The following is a 23122-nucleotide window of genomic DNA, read 5'->3' on the forward strand; positions in this document are numbered from 1 at the left end:
CCTGTTAGATTAGAACCCCACTCTTTTACCTGTAACCATCTCCTTAAAGACTTCATCCTCACAAGAGTCACACTGAAGGGCTGCGGCTTTGACCTATGGCTTTTGGGGAACACAGTTTGGTTCATGATGGCCATACTTGCTAAGTGGCAGAGCCTCTGAATCCCAAAATGTCTCTAAGGATCTTATTACCTCTCTGCTGTCACAGTATCTCAAACAGAGTGAGGAGATGTCACACTTTGAGAGCAGAAGCAGTGGAAGCTACTGGCAGGGAGATAAAGGCACAGCAGGGAGCTCTATCCTGGTGGGTGGCTGGGGAAGGACCTACAAAGCTAGGCACAGAAGCCTAAGGCAATCAGGGCCCTGTCCATATGGCACCAAGTGAAAGTGGCTTTATTTACCTAGTTTACAGCTACACAGATGATATTTGCTTTCGGTGCCATATATAAAGTGTGCAGTTCTACTACCTGCAGAGTCAGTTTTTCATTTGGTGCTTTTTTGTTTTTGTTTGTTTGTTTGTTTGGTTTGGTTTTATCTCTCCAAACCACCAGCTAACGTCCTAGAGGGTGACTCCATGGACCAGGATGTGGAGAGCCCCGTGGCCATTCACCAGCCAAAGTTGCCTAAGCAGGCAAGAGACGACCTGCCAAGACACATCAGCCGAGACCGGACCAAAAGGAAAATCCAGAGGTACGTGAGGAAAGATGGGAAGTGCAATGTCCACCATGGTAATGTGAGGGAGACCTACCGCTACCTGACCGACATCTTCACCACTTTGGTTGACCTCAAGTGGAGATTCAACCTGCTGATCTTCGTCATGGTTTACACAGCGACGTGGCTCTTTTTTGGAATGATCTGGTGGCTCATTGCATACATCCGAGGAGATATGGACCACACAGAGGACCCCTCGTGGACTCCTTGTGTCACCAACCTCAATGGGTTCGTCTCTGCTTTTTTATTTTCAATAGAGACAGAAACCACCATTGGCTATGGCTACCGAGTCATCACAGATAAGTGCCCGGAGGGGATCATTCTCCTCTTAATCCAGTCTGTGTTGGGGTCCATTGTCAACGCATTCATGGTGGGATGCATGTTTGTAAAAATATCTCAACCCAAGAAGAGGGCAGAGACTCTGGTCTTTTCCACCCACGCGGTGATTTCCATGAGGGATGGGAAACTGTGCCTGATGTTCCGGGTTGGGGACCTGAGGAATTCCCACATTGTGGAGGCATCCATCAGAGCCAAGTTGATCAAGTCCAAACAGACTTCAGAGGGGGAGTTTATCCCCCTCAACCAGACAGACATCAACGTAGGCTATTACACAGGCGATGACCGTCTGTTTCTGGTGTCACCTCTGATCATCAGCCATGAAATTAACCAACAGAGTCCTTTCTGGGAGATCTCCAAAGCCCAGCTACCTAAGGAGGAACTGGAAATTGTGGTCATCCTAGAAGGAATGGTGGAAGCCACAGGTAAGATGGGTTCGATCCTTGGTTGTCTGTGGGATTGATGCTCGGTTTAAACTCTGCCTGGCATTCTTACTTATTGCAAGATGTACAATACTGAGCCTTACTCACTGTTGACACTATCCCTTGCTTCTAGAAATAGGATGCTTCTGTGTGTTATAACCTTAAGTATATTCACCAAGAAGTCCAGACATTCAGTTTTTTTAAGCCCTTAAGAAAACAATTAATGAACAATGAAAAATACCATTTGTATATTTTAAATTTCCCAATATTTCCTTAAGCTAAAATTTGATCTGTCTCTGAAGCACTATTTAAATGACTTTAAAATCTGGCTAATTTAAATACTCACAGTTATTTATTACCAAGCCAAGGGGAAGAAGCTAAGCACTCCTCAAAAAAAACTCCTGAAAAACTGCTATAATAAAAATACAGCTTCACTTGTTCTTTGGAACCATTCATAAGATCCATAGATTTGGGGTTTTTTTTGTTTCCAAGTCTCTCTACCTGCTGAGTCCCCAGCAGACCTTGGACTACAGACCCCATAACAAACTCCAGCAGAAAAGGAAAAGAATTGAAGTTTCATTTACCGGAATCCCATTGACCCCTCTGTGGTTAGCACTAATCCTGGGCGTGTTTGATGGAACATGATCTGTTCTTGGAGGGGAGCAAACGGTCATTTTTTATGGAAGTCATCACTGACATCTCAACAACTTTGTACACAGTTCAAACCCAAACAGCAAAGCAGGCTCTGCCCATACTTATCTGTAATATCCCACAAAACAGCCATGAGACCTAAGTCAAACTAACAATAGAGCCTCCCAGGAAGAGTGTAAAGTAGAATCATAAGTCATCGATTGCTTACTGTTCTGAGTCATCGCTGCTGACTCTGGGGTCCTCTTTTGCATGCAGTCTGTTCTTCTGTGTTTCTAAACCTTCAGTTTGAGGTTCCTGGTTGGTCTATAGCATTTGGAAATGTTTTCTCAGCTGGCTGGGTCAAACCCTCATCAACCTGTAACAAGTAGCCAGGCCCCAGTGTTCTTCTCAAAGGAAAGTCTCTATCAGTCCCAACAGGAGGCAAAGTCACACCCTCTACCAACTTTCTCTTGTGGTAGCATGAATTTTTATGATAACTTTTTAAAATACAGCAAACACTAAAAATATGAGCAAAAGGCTTTGCGTGGGTCTCAGTGAAATGAATGCTTTCCTTTCCATACAATAAAAGAAACATGGACTTAATCTGAAAACAGTTTTAAAGAATCACAACACATCTGCAGACCAACCAACCATGGATCCAAAACATTTGTTTAAAAAGGCATCTTCTATTGAACAGTTGGTGACTTTCTTTTTACCCTTATTCCCAAAACAATACCATGCAATGACTATTTATGTAACACATCCATTGCATTAGGTGTTTATCAGCCATCTAAAGTTCATAGATTCTATGCAAACACCCTGCCAGTTCATATAGGGACTTGAGCATCTGCAGGCCTGGGGATCCCTGGGGAGTCCTGGAACCAACCCCGCCCGGTGGATACTGGGAGAGATGGGAGTATTTTTTTCACACCTACTGCAAGCCAGGCACTGAGCCCAGGGTATAAAAATGAGTGGGAGAAATTGACACGGACAATAGATCCAGCCTGGGCTGTGACAAACTATTCCTTACGTATAACTCATGAGCCCCCAGCTTTAAGACTTCTTCCTGCATTTTGAACTCAGATGTTAACAGGGCTCTGTACCTTCAGCCTGGTTTTTGGATGTTCTCCTGAGGCAACAGTTGTGTGGGGGAGAGGGGAGGAGAAGAGGAGGGAGGAGGGGAAGAGGGCAGGGAGGAGGAGAGGAGGGAAAGGAGAGGAAGGAAAAGAAGAGAAATGGGGAGGAGGAAAAGAGGAGAGGACCACGGGGAGGTAGGAGAGGAGGAGGGAGAGACAGGAGAAGAAAGGGAGGAGGAGAAATGAGAGGAGAACGGAGGAGAGGAGGAGGGAGAGACAGGGAAGGGGAGGGGAGGAGGGAAAGAGAAGAGCAGGAGAGAAGAGGGAGGAGGGCAGGAAAGCAGAAGGGGAGGAGGGGAGGAGAGAGACATCCCTTCAAGCAGGAAGCACTGTCACCTTCCCCTGCTCAGAAGCTTCCCCAGCCTCAGGGAGCACAGGGACTCTGGGTCCCCCTAGTGGTGTCCCACTGAGGCTCAGTTCCGCAGCATCAGCTGATCGCTCCTGATGAGTTCTTCTATCAGACTCTCACTATAAGGCTCCCTGATCGGACCCAAGGGAAAGCAGTGGACAGAGTTTCCCATCCTTGTGTCTCTGAGCTCAAGGACAAGGCTCCCAGCCACATTAACCTCAGCCTCACACGGCAGGACCTGGGCTTGGAGCTTTCCTCAGGGGAAGCTCAGGCTCCAAAAACACGTGAGTCTGGAGTAAGCAAATTATCCCTGTGGTACCCCAGAGTCATAGCTCCCCTGGGGCAGATCCTGTCTTTCTGATGACAGCTGGCAATGATTGAAACTGTACAAAGGCAGAAACATGGCTTTCTTGATAATTAGCAGTGATACTTGTCTCTGAGCACTCAGTGGCCTTTTCCACACATTCTGAGTGAAACCTGGGCAGCTGCCAGCAAAAAGAATCAAAACACTTTTCTGTCCCCAGAAAAGGCAACCATTGTGGATTTTATTTGAAAACATATAGCTTTCCAATTTCTGGAAAGTAGAGGAACAGTGTTCTAGAAAGTTCCAGAGACTTCTGGAAGCTGGATGTGCCTGGTCCTTTCCTCCGGCACAACTGATCTCTTAGGCTTCAAGTGGGACACTTTTTCTTTGTGAATGAAAACCACAACAGGGATTGATGGGCATTAAACAGGCCCTTAGGGAGAAAAAAATGCTTCTATATATCAAATCCACAGGAAAAAAAATGTGAACCAAATGCACACTCGAGGAAAACAAATTCACAAGGATCTAATTATTCATTGTAGTGCAGGACTAGAAATCAGGAGCCATGGAAACAACAACAAAACAGCTTCCTAACCAGACACAGGGGCTGGTGCCTGTCATTCAAGCAACTTGGGAGGTAGCGATCAACTGTGAGGATCACAATTTGAGGTCAGTCCCAGCAAAAAGTTTGCAAGACCCAATTTTAATCAATAATCCAGCATGTGGTCTCAGCTATGTAGAAGGCCATAAGTAGGAGGATTACAGTCCCAGGCCAGCTTCACCAAAAACCCAAGACCCTACCCCAAAATCTAACTAAAGCAAAAAAGGGTGAGGGTGTAGCTCAAGTGGTGGAGCACCTTCCTAGCAAGCACTAGGCCCCAAGTTCCAACTCCAGTACCACCAAAAACAGGACTTCCCCTATACTTACTACTTGTTTCAAAACTGTCTCAACTGATCTTGAATGACTGTTTTCAGGGGTCTAAATTAACAGGGCTCTGTCAAGGATGAGTCAGTCGCACAATGCATCCAGACTCAATATGCCAGTATGGCCTACATATCAGCACGTCATGGGGACACGGTGACGCCAACATGGTATTTTCTGGAGACGTGTGTTGCCCTGCAGGAGGCTGGCCACTCAGGTCCTTGTCTGCAGGGAGCTTGCTGGTGGAGGCAGGTAGATGGGTGCAGCACAGGCAGCGTGTGCTCCATGGGTACCTCGTGTTGCATGCCTAGCTGCTGTTAGATAATCAAAGCAAGCCCCTTGAAGACAGCACAAAAGCTTGGCCCATCCTGCAAGGCTTAAAGGGATCAGACAGACTCACACCATAAAGGACAGACCCACATTCTCCCTGGATGGCCTCAGACTGGTCCTGCCTAAGTCATGGGGACAATCAAGGCGACCTCCCAAGAACCTTCTAGTCATGTGATTCTATTTTTGAAAGTGAATCAAACCCTGGAAAATTCTGACACCACCACCCAGACACTCCAGAGCTGGCCGTGTCTCATCTGTGAATATATTTTTAAAGGGGGTCCTTTATGCTCCTGGCACATGGGCAATTTTGAGATAGTGATGTTTACAGAAGGTTTCATAGCTACGTAAACAAACACACTCACAGCTGTGACAAATGCACATTAAAATAGTAGAGCATTCACAGAGGCAGTTATTTATAGAGGGCAAATGGGCCTTGAGGCTAGATGACAGCCACACAGCCTGGGCCCGCTTCCAGCCAGCTCCCCACTATAGCTTTTCTGATTGAACTTCCATATTTACCCCAGTGATTATATGACTATGACAGGCAGCCCTTCCCAATGAGTGGGCCTCGGTAGATGAATTCCCGCTAAGCCTTTTGGGTATTTACACTTTATATTATGAAAACTATAAAACTTACACAAAAAAAATGGACCAAAGAGTACTATTAACCCTCAGGTTACCAGTCACTCAGTTCTGAAACTTGTCAGTTCATGGCTAAACATGGTTCATACATCCTCACTCACGATCATGTCATTCTATTCGCAAATATTTTAGCACATTTCTCCAAAAGACTCTTTTTAAAATACAGTTATGGCTCCATTTTGAGATGTAAAATAATTACCAGTAATTTCTTAAGATCCGATATCTATTAAGGATTCAAACTTCCAATTGTCTCATGAATGTCATAGTTTTTGTTTGATATTTTTTACAACCTGCTATTTGAGTCAGGATCTAAATAAGATTCATACACTGTAGTTGGATAAGGTCTCTTTTGAGCCTCTTTCTCATTAGTTCCACTCCCACCTCTGATTTTCTTTCTGTAAGTTTTTCTCAAAACAGAGAACTTCTGAAAGGTTTACATCTCATTAGAAAACTGGGGAAGTAGGGGTAGGGGGGCTGGGAAGCATGCTAGAGAACCCCATAACTTCCTAGAAAAGCCCTCCATATCTGTGGGCTCTATATCTGTAGATTCAAAAGGACTGAATATATTTGAGAAAAAAGATTCCATCTGCACTGAACATATACTTTTTCTTGTCATTATTCTCTAAACAATACAGTGTAGCCATCATTTACATAGAATTTTTATTGCATTAGGTATTATATGTACTCTAGAGATGATTTAATGTGTATGGGAGGACTGCGTAAGTTACATGCCAATATTACACCATTTTATACAAGGAACTTGAGCACCTGCAGATTTGGGTGTCTGCAGGAATCCTAGAACCAGTCCCCCATGAGTACCCAGGGACAAATGCACAGACAATTAAAGAAGTCACTGACCATGGATTACCATGGATTACCATGGGGGAGACTAGGAAATCCTGGAGATGGGGAAGACCAGCTGCCCCTCTCCCAGGGAAAGCTTTGCTCCATTGCTTGCATGGCGTCACTCATACCACAGAGCACAAGACTGGAAGTGGAGTCTCACCAGAGCTTGTTTTAAGGATAAGGAAATGGGGTTTCAAGTCCAAGACCAGTGACTTGGCTAAAGGCACATAGCCGCTAGCAGATCAGAAAGCTAAAGGTCACGGCCCCCTGGTGGTGCCTCGGTGCCCTGCATCAGGAGGTCTGTTGGTTCATGGAGGTTCTGCATTTCATAGAGGAACACACCTAAGACAGATAACTAGTATTTAATGTGCAGATCAATGGCACGAAAGTGCTCGCTCCTCCTTCCTCCCACCAATGGCTCCTCTTTGCTTTAAGCTTCCTTGATTGGCTTCCAAATTTGATCGATTCACTTTAACAGTCTTTAGGCACGCACATGAATTTTTAACAATCATTTATTAAAGCAAGATGTGCCACAAAATAGTTCTGATGTCAAAATTAAGCATTGTCTGCAAGAATACCCGCAGGAGAATAAGAAGCTAAGACATGACTTATTTCCAGGTGCCATTTTTCTTTGCTGTAATTAAAATGGCACTGGGCTGCCAAGAGAAGGACATGAGACTGCAGAGTTTGAAGGATAACATGGCTGTGAGCTAACATTACAACACTCTTAAACTGTTCCCAGTAACGACCGTTCATTACAGTGCGCAAATATTATTTTCTCTACTTGATAACTTACTGCTAATCCCTCCCCTGGCAAGCCTTTATCTGCAGAGTTACCATTTTTCTTTTAAGAGCTATCAGTCCAACTACCTACTATGGGGACAGAGTGAATTGATAAGATCTGAAATGCCAAGAACTCGGGTTTAAAAAAAAAAAACTTCACAGAAGGGTACATGTGGTAAGTCTCTATAAAGAATGGTTTAGGAAAAAATTAAAAACATTTGAATATCTATTTCCTCAGTCAAAACCCATCATCCATTGATATCAAAAATCCCAAATGTTCTCTGAGCATTAGGTTCTCATTTCCAAATGATCGTCATATCACCTTCCAAAATGCCCACCTCCATATCACCTATCCCAGTAATGCACTGGCTTAGTAAAAACTGAAGTCAACTGCTCCCCAACTGTGGTAAACTCCTTGTGATCTCCAGCATCTAGAGAGCTTGTGTTGTGATTCACCGAATGTCCTTACAGTCTAAGGCCGGATGCTGTTAAAGTCCACACACATAGCCTTAAACTCCCCCACCACCCATTCCAAAAGAAAAAAAATGTTGCCAGTTACCTGACATTGTGAGTCTCTTTCTCATCATTCAGAAAGCATTTGGGGTTCCATAGTTAGAAGGTAAGCTATCAAGTTTGCCATGCATTATTGTGCTTGAAAAGACCAAAATACTGGATTACATGTTTTATTATTAAAATATCCTTACCAGAAAATCCATTGTTCTTCCTTCTTCAAATAGGGAACTAATGGAATAGAGGCCCAGGATCAGTCAGCAATGGTCACACAAAAATGCAATGCAGGATTCAAACCCAAGACAAAATTGGACTAGCATCTCTCTGTCAGCTCTTGAAACTGCACCAATTAGGAGCGCAAAACCTCTAATTAGCATGCCCTTAAATAAGCAGAGTTTCATTATTTCCCAGGGCATTCAGTAATATGAGCTCTGATGGTATGTTGTCAGTGAAGCAGTTCTTCAGAGCAACTTCTAATGACTGGAGGAAGATCACTGGGGAAAACATGTAAATTATTAACATACACAGACACCTGTTAAACAGCTAAACAGCCAAGGTGCTCCTCTTGCTCCTCTGTCACACACCCACCCACTTATAATCTTGTTTGTTACATTAATTACTTATGCAGCATCTTTCTCAAAAGTAATCTCTCTCAGCTCAGCTCATCTGTGCCATCAGGCCAAACCAGTCACTCCATTTGCTGTCTTCCTTAACCTCTCTCTCTCTCTGAGTTTCTTCAACCCTAAAGTGGGAGGTTCCTACCCTTCAACTTCCCAAATTCCATGAAAGCAGATCATGTCTTCCCCATCAATTGCACAGGTGAAGAACACTAAGGAGAGAAGCTTTGCTGGGATGGAAAGCCAGGCTCCCAGGGACCTTGCTGCTGATGTTTGGACAGAATGGCAAATATCCCTCTGGCGGTGCTCAGAATCATCAAAATGGCAAAAGCTAACCTGTTAGTGCCAATGCACACAGAGCACAAGCAAAGTGCCAGGGTGCGAACCAGGCTGGCCTCTGCCCTGGTTACCTGCCATGAATTACAAACCAATGGATCTGAATTAATGAGCATCACTGGACTCAGTCAGAAGGACTTTGCATCCTATAAATAGCAACATTCCTCATGACAATGTCCGCCAAAGGTGGACGTGAATGTGCACTGTTCTCTGGCCTTCTGAGGCCAGGGATGGCAGTTTGCATTTGAAAACAAGGTTTCTATGTTGTACTTACTTCACAAGAAGTAAATAGAAGAAAATAGGGAATCAACTGGTGTCCCTATTTTCAAAAATCATTTTTCAGCTATTAACTAAGTAATTTTTACTTGCATAAAAGTACTTCTAGATACTTCTGCTTTAAAATATAAACAGATTTCCAGACGAGGACTGCAAATTTCTGCACAGTCAATTTCATTGTTCTCCATTTACACAGAAAGAATACTGTGTCCTTTTACAAATAAAGATACTATGTCAACCTGCCTTGGCTAAGTTATGCTACAGTAACAAAGAGCCCCAAGGTCTCTAAAGAGCAAAGGTTTATTTCTCATTGGCATTATGTATCTGCTGTAGCTCTCATCACATCTTGTTAACTCCAGGACGCAGACTGAAGGAGCAGCCCTTGTGTAGGACACGCCATTCTCACGTTGGAAGAAAACAGATTAATGGCAAAACTCCTCCCTTCTGCTCAGTTTATTAGTCGCAAGTCATATGGCAGTGCCTGATGTCAATGGAATGAGAAAACATGATTTTCCCACAGGGACTTGGAAAAAATAATTGAGAACGATAATTCAACCCATCACAGACCCATCTCCTACTGGTTTTAAAACTAGTACCCAGAGTTGAACACTTTCTGTGAGGCAGTCATTAGTGCATTTGCCAGACACACCTAGCTTTCCTCCTTCCAGACATGAATTAGGATTGAGGATTACATTTGTTCCTTTTGAACTCATGGTCATGTCACTCAGTGGTCCAATCAATGGAAGCATAAGTGATGAGTGTCCCTTCCCACCTCTGGTTCTCATGTCACAATGACATCTCTGCCATCCTGGCTCCTTGACTGGCTCAGAAGAATAGATCCTTGACATCATGGCTAAGAAGCAACCTTGTATTGGATTAAGCCATGGAGACTTGGGTTGTTGTTGCCATGGTAAAATCTAGCCTGTCTTGCCTGATACAAAATGACACATTGACGCTTCGACAAGTTGGTCATTGAATATGCCAAACACTCCAGACTTGCCAGGAAGTGAATTTGTAGCTGGTTACTTTGCAAACAGTCTCCTCCCTCCTGCAAATTCCTTCCATTGGTTAAGACTTTGAGGTCAGAAGGGCTGAAGTCAAACTCCACCTCCACTCTTGACTTCCATGTGATTAGGCATATCCCCCTCCTAAACCATAGCTTTCCCTCCATACTGAAAAATAGGAATGATATCTGAACCTACAGAAAGATCCCATGCCAATCATACATGCAAATCCTCCATCATGGAGCCTGGCACATAGTACATGAGCAATAAACTTACAGCATGACTCTGATTTCACACATTCTCCTGTTCTCATCGCTGTCATTCCTCTGGTGTCTACTGGGTGCCAATCATTTTATTAGATGTGTTGCATGACTTACTTTGAATTCCCCATCAAAAAATTGAGAGGTAGGTACCGTCACCTTTTACCAAAGAAGTGGGTCTTAGCTGAAAGATTGCTGAAGGTCAAGTGAAGGTGAAATAGTGAAGCCAAGAGGCAGGCTCAGGGCTGCCCACCTCCCCCATCCACTCTACACGGGAGCCTTGCCTGCAAAGGACTGCTGGAGGAGCTCTGATTGCTGATTTGAACTCATCAGAGCAGTAACAACCATGGCTCAGTGATGGTTACCTCTTCCTCACTGGGCCCACCTTTCCAGTAGGCTGTCCTTGCCTGACAGAGGGAGGCAGGCAGGGCAGCCCACTCTTGCGTAAGTGTTGGCACTGAGTCTTTTGAAAGAGAAGCCTATTGGCTCCTGCTTCCCACTTCTGTCCAGTTCAATGCCATCTCATCAGGTGACTGTGTCAACAGAAGCTGTGGGTCAACCCCATCCACAGTGGCCCAGTACCTTGCCAAGTGTGACCCAAAATGCAACCAAGCAGCAGCTGACAAACTCTTAGGGGAGGAAAAATTAAGTTTAGTATTGCAAGGGAGAATCAATTTTGACTCAGAGCTCCCTTTCAGAAAGCACTATAATAAAAAGACACAGACTTTGACCAGCCTAAGTTCAACCCTGTTCAGTTCTGTACTTTGCTGTAAAACATCCCACAAGAGCATGTGAGAGACGGTGGTGGTGTGGTGGTGGTGGTAGTGATGACGTCAATGATTCATGAGGTCATCCTTGGAATATTTTAATTAAGCATCTGCTAAGTAAAAACATTTCCTTTTACATTTTATCAAGCATATTTTACATAAGGTAAATATTGATGGAAATCTGTGAGAGCTGGCAGATAACCAGGGGCTGGTGGGTAATGACGTCAGGGAAGAACTTATAATGCAGAACACTGAAGAGGTAGCTTAAAGATGGAGTCTAACGTAGAGTAATGCTACCTTGTCATTGACCCTCAAAAAAAGTAGGTTTAATGCAACTCTGAAAGCCAACATAGCAATAAGATACTTCCTTATATGAACTGTGTCCCCAGACATTTGGAAAAGATGCATGAGCTGAGGAGAACATATGTTTTTCTGGTCTGAGCATCCTCTAGAAGCACTGAGCAACATACAGGTCCCCTGTGGGGCAGGAAAGACTTTCAAACCCCTCCTTGGGTCCTTCTAGAATGACTCTTGTGTCCAGCCACAGGGACCTTAGCATGTGCACCCTGGCCTGCAGACCATATATCCAGACTCCTAAGACTAGGGTAGCAAGAGGTCATGTTGATCGAGCCACTACAGCTGGGTCAGGACCACTGGTAAGGAGGAAGGAATCTGGCCTGGCCACTAACAAGCCAAGTCACAGCAGGGTAGGACAAGATGGACAGCATACAGCCTCCACTACTGTGGGTCTGGCTTTAGTGGGTACATTAGCAAAAGCCTCAGTTGTGGCCGGACATGCCCATCCCTCACTGGGGACACCTCAAGTTCCCTCATTAGCAAAGTCAGGTGTCCTCTGCAGCCACATGGGAAGGCAGAGTGGCACAGTGACGGTTCTGTCCTTGAGCAGTTTGGCATGTGCTTGTTCAGGTACAAAGGAACATCTCATGAGCAATGACCACCACAAGCCAGGAAGGTGGTGGCCGATGAAGAGGGGACAGACTTTGTGCACACTTGACTTTGAGAGGCCATGTACCCCCTAGGATCTCTTCCTATGAAAAAATGAACCCACAGGTGGATCCAAGCAGGAAGCATGTAAATTTTTTTCTGCTCATCCTCCCACCCGCCACATAGCTGATGTCACTTGCTTCTCTCTGGTCGACCTTCCTCCACCACCTGCCCCTTCCACCACCACCTGGCCCACAGATAACCACCTGGTCTCATGCCTAGATGAGGAAACAGAAGCAAGCTGACTGGATCAGGTGCCTCTTCACACAGCATATCCACCTCCCACTTGGGTCTTCAACACTCTCTGCCCTTCCCCCGTGCCGCCCAGGGCTGGTTCTGGCTCCTGTCCCAACTAAACTACAACTTTCCCCTTCTTTCCTCCATCTCCAACTTTTCCCCAACAGTTTACTTCCACCAACTGAAAATATCGACAAATAGCTACCATCTTTAAGAACAAACAAAAACAAAACCACGCTTCTCATGGTACTGTGCCCTTTTCCCCTCCTCCCTCACTTCCCAGATCTCCTCCCGCATGACTTCTAGAAAGAACTTCTGTCCTCTCCATTGCTGCTTTCATACCTCCTGTCCCAAAGGGGCTGCCATTCCCACACACTGCAATAGCTGACAGTGTCTACCTTGGCCTCTCTGCATCATTAGCGTGTCACCCGCTGCCTCCTCCCCAACACTCCCTCCCCTAATGCCCACCACTCCCCAGTCCCTGCCCTCACAGAGCACCTCTCCATTCTCCTCTGTGGCCATCTCCCTTCTTCCCATCCCCCCACAGCCTGCTCCCTCAGCAGCTCTCCTCTCCCTCTCTGTTCAGTGATTTCAGCAAGGTCTTCTCCTCCATCACCATGTGTTCACATGCCCACACCCATTTCTGAGTTTCGCCCACAGAGATCTAAGTACACACTTAGCCTCCCTCTTTAGAAGCCCAACAAACCAGTGCAACTAACGTGACCCAAGAAGAGTTGAGTGACTGCCTGACTCCCAGGTTTGTTCCCCTCCATTCTCACCATGTTTATAAGTGTCATCATAGCTGCTCGGAGACACAAGCCAAAACCTGCAGCAACACTCAGCTCCACCCTTTTCCTTACCATGGAAGTTCCACTGTGCCACTTTCAAAGTACATCTTCCTCCACAGCCAACGCCCCATAATAAATGGTCATAATGAGGGGCAATAGCAATTCCCTGTTCCCCTGCTCATGGCCACCCTATGGAAGTCCATTGGTACAGAACAAACAACCAAGATGCTCTTTCTAAAACGGAAATCAAAGCAAGTCACTGCCTGTCCTTGAAACACTCCAGTGGGTCCCACTGACTTGGAAAAACCCAGGCTCCTGCAGGACCCCAATGGCCCTTCTGGCCTGGCCCCGCCTGCATGTCTGTTTCCACCTGAGTGCCTTCCCCACCTGACCCTCACTGCAAACACACAGGCTTTCAGTTCCGAGCACGAAGCCCTGGCCACCAGTCACAGTGCCACACCATGCATTTCTCATTGGCACTGACATCAGCTCTTTTATTTATTAGCTATTAGAACACCAGCTCTCTGAGAGCAGTACCCTATCTTGCTCAGTACCCAGTACCTCCACTAGCCAAAACACTTCCTGTGCATAGTAGGCACTGGGTGGATATGTGGGGACTGAATAAATGATATTAGTCCCTAAAGTACACAGAATGAAAGTCTAGAGTCATTTAAAATTGCCAAAAAATAAAATCAATATAGCTGTATCCAATCTGAAGCCTCTGCCTTCAGAGGCCTCAGTGAATATGAATCACTCCTTAGAACCAGGTAGGATCAGGTGTCTCCCTCTGTCCTGAGCGCAGATCCCGGCAGCTCTTCCTCCATCGCTCCATCTGGGTGGCTCTCAGGCCTTCATTATACCTTGTCCTAGACGGATCACTCCTTCTCAATATTGTACACCTAGATACAGGGGACCACTGGTCTCTCAGCTGCCAGGTCAGAAATCCACCTGTCACTTCCTGCTCCTCCCTCTCTTGTGTTCTGTGTTCAACTTCCCTCCAAACTCTGGGCTACTGCTGCCCTAGGGCTCCTTTGTGCAAATGAGGAAAAGACAGTCCTCCTCTGGACACCCCAGTGCCATCTGCTGGGAAGTTCCTGTAACCAATACACAAATCTGCACGCCCTAGATGTAGTGAGCTGCAGTGTACAACCCGCACAACCGTATTTAGACACCATCTCCTCTCCAGCGTCTTGGGGACTCTACCCTGGTTCACCCTACCATACCCTCCCCCAGGACTGTCACAATGCTTCCATGCTGGTCTCTCTGATTGTAGTATCTCATTTTGCAATCCCCCTTCTCACTATTGTAGTATAAGCTCTAAAACATACAAATTCTTCTCTTCCCCCACCTCCAACATTCTCAGTCACTTCTGAAGGGCTAAAGAATAAAGGCCTATCGCTTCTGCATGTCACAGATGTGACACCTGCTCGGGTCCCCAGTCCTTTGCTCTACTACATCCAAATGCTGCTGCAGGTCCCATGCACACCATGCACTCCATCACACATGCAGAGGCGTTACGTCATCCAGCATGCCCTCCTCCATCTTCCGTTCTCATCATTCCTGCTCATCCACCAAACTCCTGGGGCCTTCCTGACCACCAAGCAGACTTGGGGTACCCCAGCTGATGCTGCTGCTGTTCCTCAGAGGGTGTCTGTGGGTGGGTCATGTGTGTGATCCCATCAGACTGAATTTTTGCTAATAAAGGTGACACATTTTTTTTCCTCTATTTCCAACAAGTAGCCCAATCTGGCCTGTGATTGGTGCTCAATAAAAGAGATAACAGAATAAATGATTTTTTGAGAACAAGGTCTGGCCTTTCTATGTGTGTCTCAGACCTGTGGAGTTTGCCTCTCACCTGTGCTGTACTATCCAGGCTCACCAACATCCAGGGGTAACATCCAGCTTCCCTGGGAAGGCTCCATGTCATTTAATTTAGAAATTAGAAGTGTGTTCTACCAAAATAGCTTATAGGACTCCTTCCCCACCCAGTGTTCACTGTGCATTTTATGAAATCCATCTAACATAAACACAGATTGTTTGAAGCAGAAATCCAAAAAGCATGAGCTGAGCACACTGGCTCACACCTGTAGTCCCAGCTACTCAGAAGGTGATGGAGAGAATTGTGGTGTGAGGCCAGAAGGGCATGGGTATAGTGGTGCCTGTAATCTCAGCTATGTTGGTGGCAGAGGATTGAGGTCCAGGACCAGCTCTGCACAAAAAGTGGGACAACCTTTCTGCAAAATAACTAAAGTAAAAAGGGATAGAGGCCTGGCTCAAGTGAAGCCTTGAGTTAAAAGTCCAGAACCACCAAAAGAGGGAGGGAAGAAAGGAAGGAGGGAGGGAGGGAAAAAGAAAAATAAAAAAATCCAAAAGGCAAACCTGTCCCAGAATTCAGTCTCAGACTCACACGTGGAGTTCTGCCATAGCAATACAGCCATGCCCCTCTTGAAGGGGGCCTGACCGGGTTGGGAGGCTGGTCTCTGGGAGCAGCCATCCATCAGGATTTTATTCCACCCAATCACATGCACAGGGGTGCCCTCTGTGCCATCTGGCTCTGCTCCCAAACTTCTCAGAAGACAAAATGTAGAAAGGGGGTCCCCACACTAAGCTCTGTAAGCAAAGGCCAGTCTGTCATAGTCTTCCCACTGCCTAGTGGCTGTCTAAGAAGCAGTGAGGCCACAAGTGCTGGGTCAGGACCCACCCTGGTGCCTCCAAAGGCCCAGAAGAGACCATCCTGGAATCCTGGAACCTCAGCAGGCCAGGTGTCTTAGGCTGAGTGTGCTGTCTTCAGCAAAAACTTCTAGAGCCTTCCATGTGCCTAGCATTGTGCAAAGACAAGAAAGCCAGTCCTGCCCTCAAAGCACTAGCATTTTGGATCAGGTATTTGGCAGAATCTTTGCTGTAAAGGGCCAGAGAGGGAATATTTTAGGCTCAGTAGACAGTCCCTGTCACAACCACTCAGCTCTGCCCTATTACATGGAAGGAGCCATAGGCAATAAGTTAAAAAAAAAAAAAGAGTATGGCTGTGTCCTAATAAAATTGTATTTATGGACACATTATCATTTTCGCATGTCATAAAATATTATTCTTCTTGGGGTTTTTTTTTCAACCCTTTAAAAATGTCAAAACCACTTTTAGCTCCCCCTCTTCTAAATGAGGGTGGGGCATAAAAAGAAGTCACAATACAAGGCAAAAAGGAGTAGCAGATGGAAGGGAGCATTTGAGGTGTGGAGGGGCCATGGGAGGACCAGGAACTTTCCCGCCCTCCAGCCAGCATCACACTTCAGAGGCTGCCCAAGATCACGATCGCCCAGCAGCCCTCGGAGGACGAGGTCATGTGCATCTGCATTCTCCCTGCATGGAAGGATAATGGAGCAGAGGTTCTCTGGCCTTTCAGAAAGCTAAGATTGAACTTCTGTTCAAGAGCAGAGACCCATCAGTAAACAGTGCTATTATTAACATTGCTTTTTCAAAAAAAAGATGAAAAGAACACCGAGCATCTCTGTCTAATGGGTGTTTGCGCACCCTCCCATTTCCCTTGGGCTTGCTTTGTTTTTCTTTGGGTGAAAAGAACTCCCACAATTTAACACTCTGCTCTCCTCAAAGCAACATTTATTCTTAGCATCAATTAATTTAGATGCTGGAGGTCCTATACTCCATTCCACCCCAAAAAAGCCTTCCTTTGTCCAAACTCCTCTCCATTTATACCCCATTTACGTAAGAGGCCAAGTACCTACCGTCATTAGCCATCAAGGAAGACGTGCCACCTTTGCAATAAGTCACACCTTCACACAACAGACCTTGGCCCCTGTCAGGCAACAATAGGACATTGTCTATACAAAAAGTCATCCTTAAAAAAAATCACTTCCAATTCTATAGAACAACTACTGTCAACCGACACCCAAGTGACCTTCTTCAAGCTTTAGAGTCGCCAGCCAAACCACACATGGCAGGTAGGGAGTTCACAAAGACCCTTGGATGTGCCTTGGCTCTATGTCCATCTTGCCGCAGGTTCTTGATCAGAATAATCTCAGTGAACTCCTGAATCCCAGTAACGTGGTGGAACTGGCCTGCATAAAAGTCTTTCTCCCTCACACAGATCTTTGCTGGAAAACACACTGGGAGCCCCAGGGTCCTCTGCTGGTTTGCTTTCATTCTCTGTTCTCCACACTGCAATTACTTCCTTTTGTGTGGCAGGCACTGTAGCTCTGTCACTGGCCAGGTGTCCCTTGTGGTCACAACCCAACCTAGGGCTGTGTGGTATGGTGTGTGCTTTCATAATGTATCAAGTTGTGCTTTTTAGGACCTGGTTCTGGGGATTTCTCTCTTGCATCAGCCGCATCATGATGTCACTGTTTTATATGTTCTGACTATGGTCACTTGAGCTATGTCACAAACACCACAGATGAGGTGGCCTGCACAGAAGACATCTATTTCCTCAGTCTGGAGACTTAAAGTCCCAGATCAAGGTACTGGTGACCAGATTTGCTTCCTGGTGAGAGCTCTGGCTGGCTGGTAGATGGCATCTCCTCATTGTATCCTCACCTGGCCCTGCCTCAGTATGGGCAGAAGGAGAGTTTTCTGCTGTCTCCCTCCTCTTATAAGGACACCAGTTCCATTGAACCAGTCTCCTCATTTAGCCTTAATTACCTCCAGAAAGACCCCATCTCTAAGCACAGACACACTGGAAATTCGGTCCTAACATACGGGCGGGTAAGGGGTACAATTCAATCCGTGACACTTTGTAAACTGCTGGTGTCCTTTCTGGACCCAATAGACATCAACAAAGGGGCATGGAGTTTTCACTGTCACTAGGTGTGGTGTCTAGAGCCTCCATATCTCTTCCACATGCCACCTTCATCCAGAATGGGGAACTTGACACTCTGCAAGCCAAGAGGCAGGCAGGCCCAGGCCTGTCACCATTAAACTATCAAAAACAAAATCCAAGTGTGTAAGACTTGGGTTTGCACTCCAGGGTCAAGCAGTTATTGGAAACACTAAGAACCCATCATCCCTTCCCCAAAGCTGTCCACAGCTCTCACTCTGTATTTGAACATGTGAACTTATCATGCTGAAACAGTCACCCAGGATGGGACAGCTGAGGGTCTGTGTACAGGTTATGGGGCCTGCTGCTGACATATCAAGGGGCACTGTGGTCTAGCACTGACTGTGTCATCTTGCAGCAGGGTGGGAAGTCTCAGAGAAGTTCTTACTTCACAAACCAAGAAGAGAAGCAAAGAGAGGAAGGGCCCAGGTCCCACATCCCCTTCAAGGACACCCTCTCAATGACCTAATGACCTCCCACAAAGACCTACCTCCTAAACATCCCCATCATCTCCCAATAGTGCTACTCTGGGGCCCACACCATCGACGCCTGGGACTTTGGAGAACATTACAAACTACAGCACATCTAAAACACCAATATTGTCCGCAAGCAGCAAAAAAACACCCATAATGTAGCACTTGGTACCATTTAGCTCGTAAAGAAAAATATGACATTTAAATAGGTCATCTGATAGATTTTCAAATGGGATTCATACTATTAACTCTTGTTGTCAAAACAGAAAGTACAACAGGAATCTCTCTCCCCATCTGTTAATAATCCCTTTTTTAATCGCTGTGAAACAGAATGGAGCATAAGCAGGGAGTCACTGAGATGGTTTATAAAAGCCTGCTTTCAGAATCGGCTAGTCACAACCCAAAGACTTATCTACAACACTGTCCCTTCTCGACATCTATAAGAGAAGTGAAACTGGGTGTATCTCAGCCAGATCTTTTGTTCTAACTTAAGTTACCATTTACTTGAGGGAAGCACATTAGAGATTTGGGCTGAATAGATGGCCCTTTGCATTTCACTGGATGAGTTACAGATCTCAAAGGGAACACTTTGTTTCTTGGAGTATGTCAAAATGCCACTTGACATTGCAGTCATCCCCCCTTATCCATGGTTGCACTTTCTGTGGTTTCACATATCCGTGGTTGACTGCAGTCTGAAAATATTCAACAGAAAATTTCGGAAATAAACCATTCATGTTTTAAACCAAATGCCCTTCTAAGTCATGTGGTGAGCTCTCTCCCTGTCCTGCTCCTGTGCTGCCAGGGATGTGAATCATCCTTTTGTCCAGAGTATCCATTCTGTATGTGCTACCCACCTGTCAGTCACCTAGTAGCAATCTTGGTGATCAGATTGACTATTGTGGCATTGTGGCACTTATGTTCAAGCAATCTCTGTTTACTAATAATTGCCCCAAAGTACTAGAGGTTTGATATTGGCAATTTTATTACAATATAGTAATATTATTGTTCCATTTTATTTTTTGTTGTTTAACTTTATCATAGGAATATATGCAGTAAAAGAACACAACATATATAGGATTTGGTACAATGCATGGTTTCAAGCATGGGGTGGAGGTGTTAGAGTGTATTTCCTATAGATAAGGGGACCTACTGTAGGTCTCTTTCAAAGGGAATTGTAAAAGCTCTCATCCTTCTGACTCACTCAAAGGCCAGAGTCTAAACTCTGCATTTCAGATACAGTGAAGGTCTTGAATATTGGCCATTGGGTCAGAAAGTCCTGTTAGAGCTGGGCATCAGTGGATTATGCCTATAATCCTAGCTACTCAGGAGGCAAAGATCAGGAAGATCAAAGTTCGAAGCCAGCCCAGGGAAGTAGTTTGAGAGGCCCTATCTTGAAAAAACACAACACAAGAAAGGGCTGATGGAGTGACTCAAGGTATAGGCCCTGAGTCCAAGCCCCAGTATCAAAAGAAGAAAGAAGAAGAAGAAGATGAAGAAGAAGAAGAAGAAGAAGAAGAAGAAGAAGAAGAAGAAGAAAAGTCCTGTTAAAACCAAGAGAATATAGTTTGCTAGGCAGACAGGTGTCTAATCAACACACAGCTCAGGTGGACCTCACATTTCCATAATTTTCCAGATTTTTCTGATAATATGGCACTCGGGGGTAGGGGCACAGCTGATGGCTATGGAACTGGAGACTGAGTCTTCTGTCTACTTTAAACAGAGCAGCTTTAAACACAGTTCACCTCCCTTACATTGCTCTTTGGAAATTATTCTGAAAGGAAGAAATACATGGTACATATCGCTCAGAAAGTGAAAGGAGGGGAAGTTGAAACTCACATAAAGTGAGAATGGGGGAGGGGACACGCTTATCAAATTCCACTGGGACAAGCACCAAGTGTCTATCAAAGTGTGCTGGAATCCAACATCAAACTTCTTGAATAAATTGGCTGGAGTTAGAGAAATACTTTTTAAATTATATTGCAAAACACCTCAAAGAAGCTATTGGATCCACACTGGTATACTGAATGCTTCCTTTCACATGATTGCCACTGTTTCACTTACTTAAATTAACAGGGCCTCCAGGGCCCATGCAATTCTAATGGTTGTGTTTTCCTGCAAGTACAGGTCCCACTCCTGCCAAGGGGCCTCCAGCAGTGTCTTCACTGCATCCCACTGGCATTATTGGATTTCAACTTATGCCAAAAATCTGAGCAAAGCTCAAGCAGAGACCATAATCACTGAGCAGGACGCTAAAACTAGTCCTGGGGCAGTTCCAGCCAGGCACTAACGGTGAAATCAGAACAGAACAAGATCCCCAGGGGACTCTTTAGAAAGTCAATCTAGGTGATGCTCACCCAATAGGAGTCCACACCTCCCACCTTCCCACAAGAGCCCCAGGCTCCATGCAGGCCGTACAAAGCAGGTGCTTAGAACGCTGTTTGGTGCCCACCTCTGTACCCATTTGAAGGTAAAGCATTCATTGGACTCTTCAGGTTCAGAGTATGATTGAGACCATCACAGTCTCCCATGCAGAAGGCGATACCTCTCACTTCAAGCTCAGAGAATGAAGCATCCTGACATATGTCCCCCTGGTGGTGTGCCTGCCCCACACCTGGCCAGCAGCTCTTTTGGTAGCTTTATGGGCAAGGAAACTTGTTCTCTCAGCCCCGTGTTTGCACACCCAAACAGTTCTCCATCTCCATCCTTCCTCCATCCTTAAGTCAAGGCGTGACTTAAGCTTGCTTAGCTTAAAACTGAAAAGTAACCTGAAATCTTCCCCAATAGCATGTTGCTTTGATCAATTCATGCCTATGTCCATTTTCTTGTTAGATGCAGCTCTGTGGAATTTGTAATTCATGTTTGTGTCCTAACTATAGCCAAAGGCTAACTGGGCCAGGTGCCATTCTTAGTAACTATGGTACTGTTTCCAAATTTCAGGAAGATTCTCTTAGGCCTTTGGCAAATTCAAAAGTTTCTTAAGACTTGCTCAGCTCAGATGGGCAGCTGTGCTGCAGGCAGCCACTAAACATGAAAACAAACCCCACAGAGTGCCAGTTATCTCAGTGCAAACAGACACTTCACTGAAAATCTGTAATAGGTAGGTCTTGAACTTTTATTAATTTAAACATGGGTTCAAGGCAAGTACAGTTAGCCTCTGTATCCATATGGGTGCCATGTTTGCCAATTCAACCAACCAGAAATAGAAAATATTCTGAAAAAACTGTACTGAACTTGTACATTTTTCTTGTCATTAGTCCCTAAACAATAAATATAATAGCTACATAAGATTTAATTATCTTATAAGTAATCTGTTAAAAGCATATAATAAGTAGATTACTTATAAAGTCTCTGGGAAAATATGCAGAGGTTCTATACAAATACTACATCATTTTATATAAAGGGCTTGAACATCTACTTATTTCAATATCCTTAAAAGGAACTACAACCAACTGCCCACAGATTCAAAGCACAACTTTAGTTATTGTCAGGCTCATATTGTAGAGAAGAAATATTTGAATATAAAAAATAAACATATTAGAAATGATAAATCTTTGAACATTGAATAGTTCATAGTGACAAGATAAAGAATCATCTTATTGGATAATATATCATGTAAGTGCATAGTTTTAAATAATTATATCACATATTAATTAAACTTAACTTTAATTATGTAATCCTAAACCAGGAGAGAAAGGACTTGTACTAGGGTGGCATCTAGTTAGTCACAATAGGATGTCTTCCATGTCTCAAAATTATTAATCTCAAGGTAACTAAATGTCCAAAGGGTGCAGAGTTGGGTCATCAGTAAAGGACCAGTGACACTGGGCTCTTGGCCATCTGAGACTCAGCCTGCAACTCTGGGTCTGAGCCCCAAGCCAGCCTTGGTAGCAGAGAACAGCTACCACTTCCCCAATGGACGCAATGGGTGGGGCAAGAAGTCTTAGCCCAGCAAACACCTGCAGCAGCTCACGATGCCTGAGGAACTGCAGCAAGATTCTACATGACCCAGGATGACAGGTCACTTGTCTGACACTAAGTGGTAACCTTCTCACTGATAGATTATTAATTCATAGAAGGAAGGGAAGAGAAAAGAAAGGAGAAGAAGGGGTAAAGGGAGGGAGGGCAGCAATCTATTGACAGCCTACTATGTGCCAAGAACCCAGAGCTGTGGGTGGACAGAGGAATAGATAGTCTGAGCTATAAATATCTCCTTGTCGGGAGGCTTTAATGACAAAGAAATAGGAAGGGTACACTGAGCCCCCAATTTGCCTCAAGTCAACTTTCTCCTTAACCCAGGAGACCTTTTAATGTTTGGTTTTTGAAGTGATCCCTGAGTAGACAATCAGTTAAGACTTTCATGACACTAAGGACGGTGGAAAGTCAGGGGGCACTGTTTTCTTCATTGCTAAGGCTCTGTCCACTAGAAAGGGATGGCTTTTGAAAAGTTGTAGACCTGAATGCTTTCCTGCAATGAGACCTTCCCTTCCCTCCTGTATATAAGCAGATAGATGTAGATATATTACACTCTACATATACATACATGTGCACAAATACACACCCATGTGTATGTCTGTAATACATATGCATCTTTGCTACAACTGAATTGATGCAGTATG

The 23122-nt window shown here is 45.0% G+C and overlaps 1 protein-coding gene across 2 annotated transcripts in view; it reads left to right on the forward strand.

The window, feature by feature from the left end:
• Positions 1-23122, forward strand: part of Kcnj6 (potassium inwardly rectifying channel subfamily J member 6) — a 271739-nt gene that overhangs the window by 187229 nt on the left and 61388 nt on the right. For both annotated transcript variants that reach the window (XM_074072656.1, XM_074072657.1), the window contains exon 3: positions 549-1469. In XM_074072656.1, the coding sequence (XP_073928757.1) occupies positions 549-1469 (921 nt within the window). The remainder of the gene's footprint in view (positions 1-548; positions 1470-23122) is intronic.

Source organism: Castor canadensis, chromosome 5, assembly GCF_047511655.1.
Source record: "Castor canadensis chromosome 5, mCasCan1.hap1v2, whole genome shotgun sequence".
Lineage (NCBI taxonomy): Eukaryota > Metazoa > Chordata > Mammalia > Rodentia > Castoridae > Castor > Castor canadensis.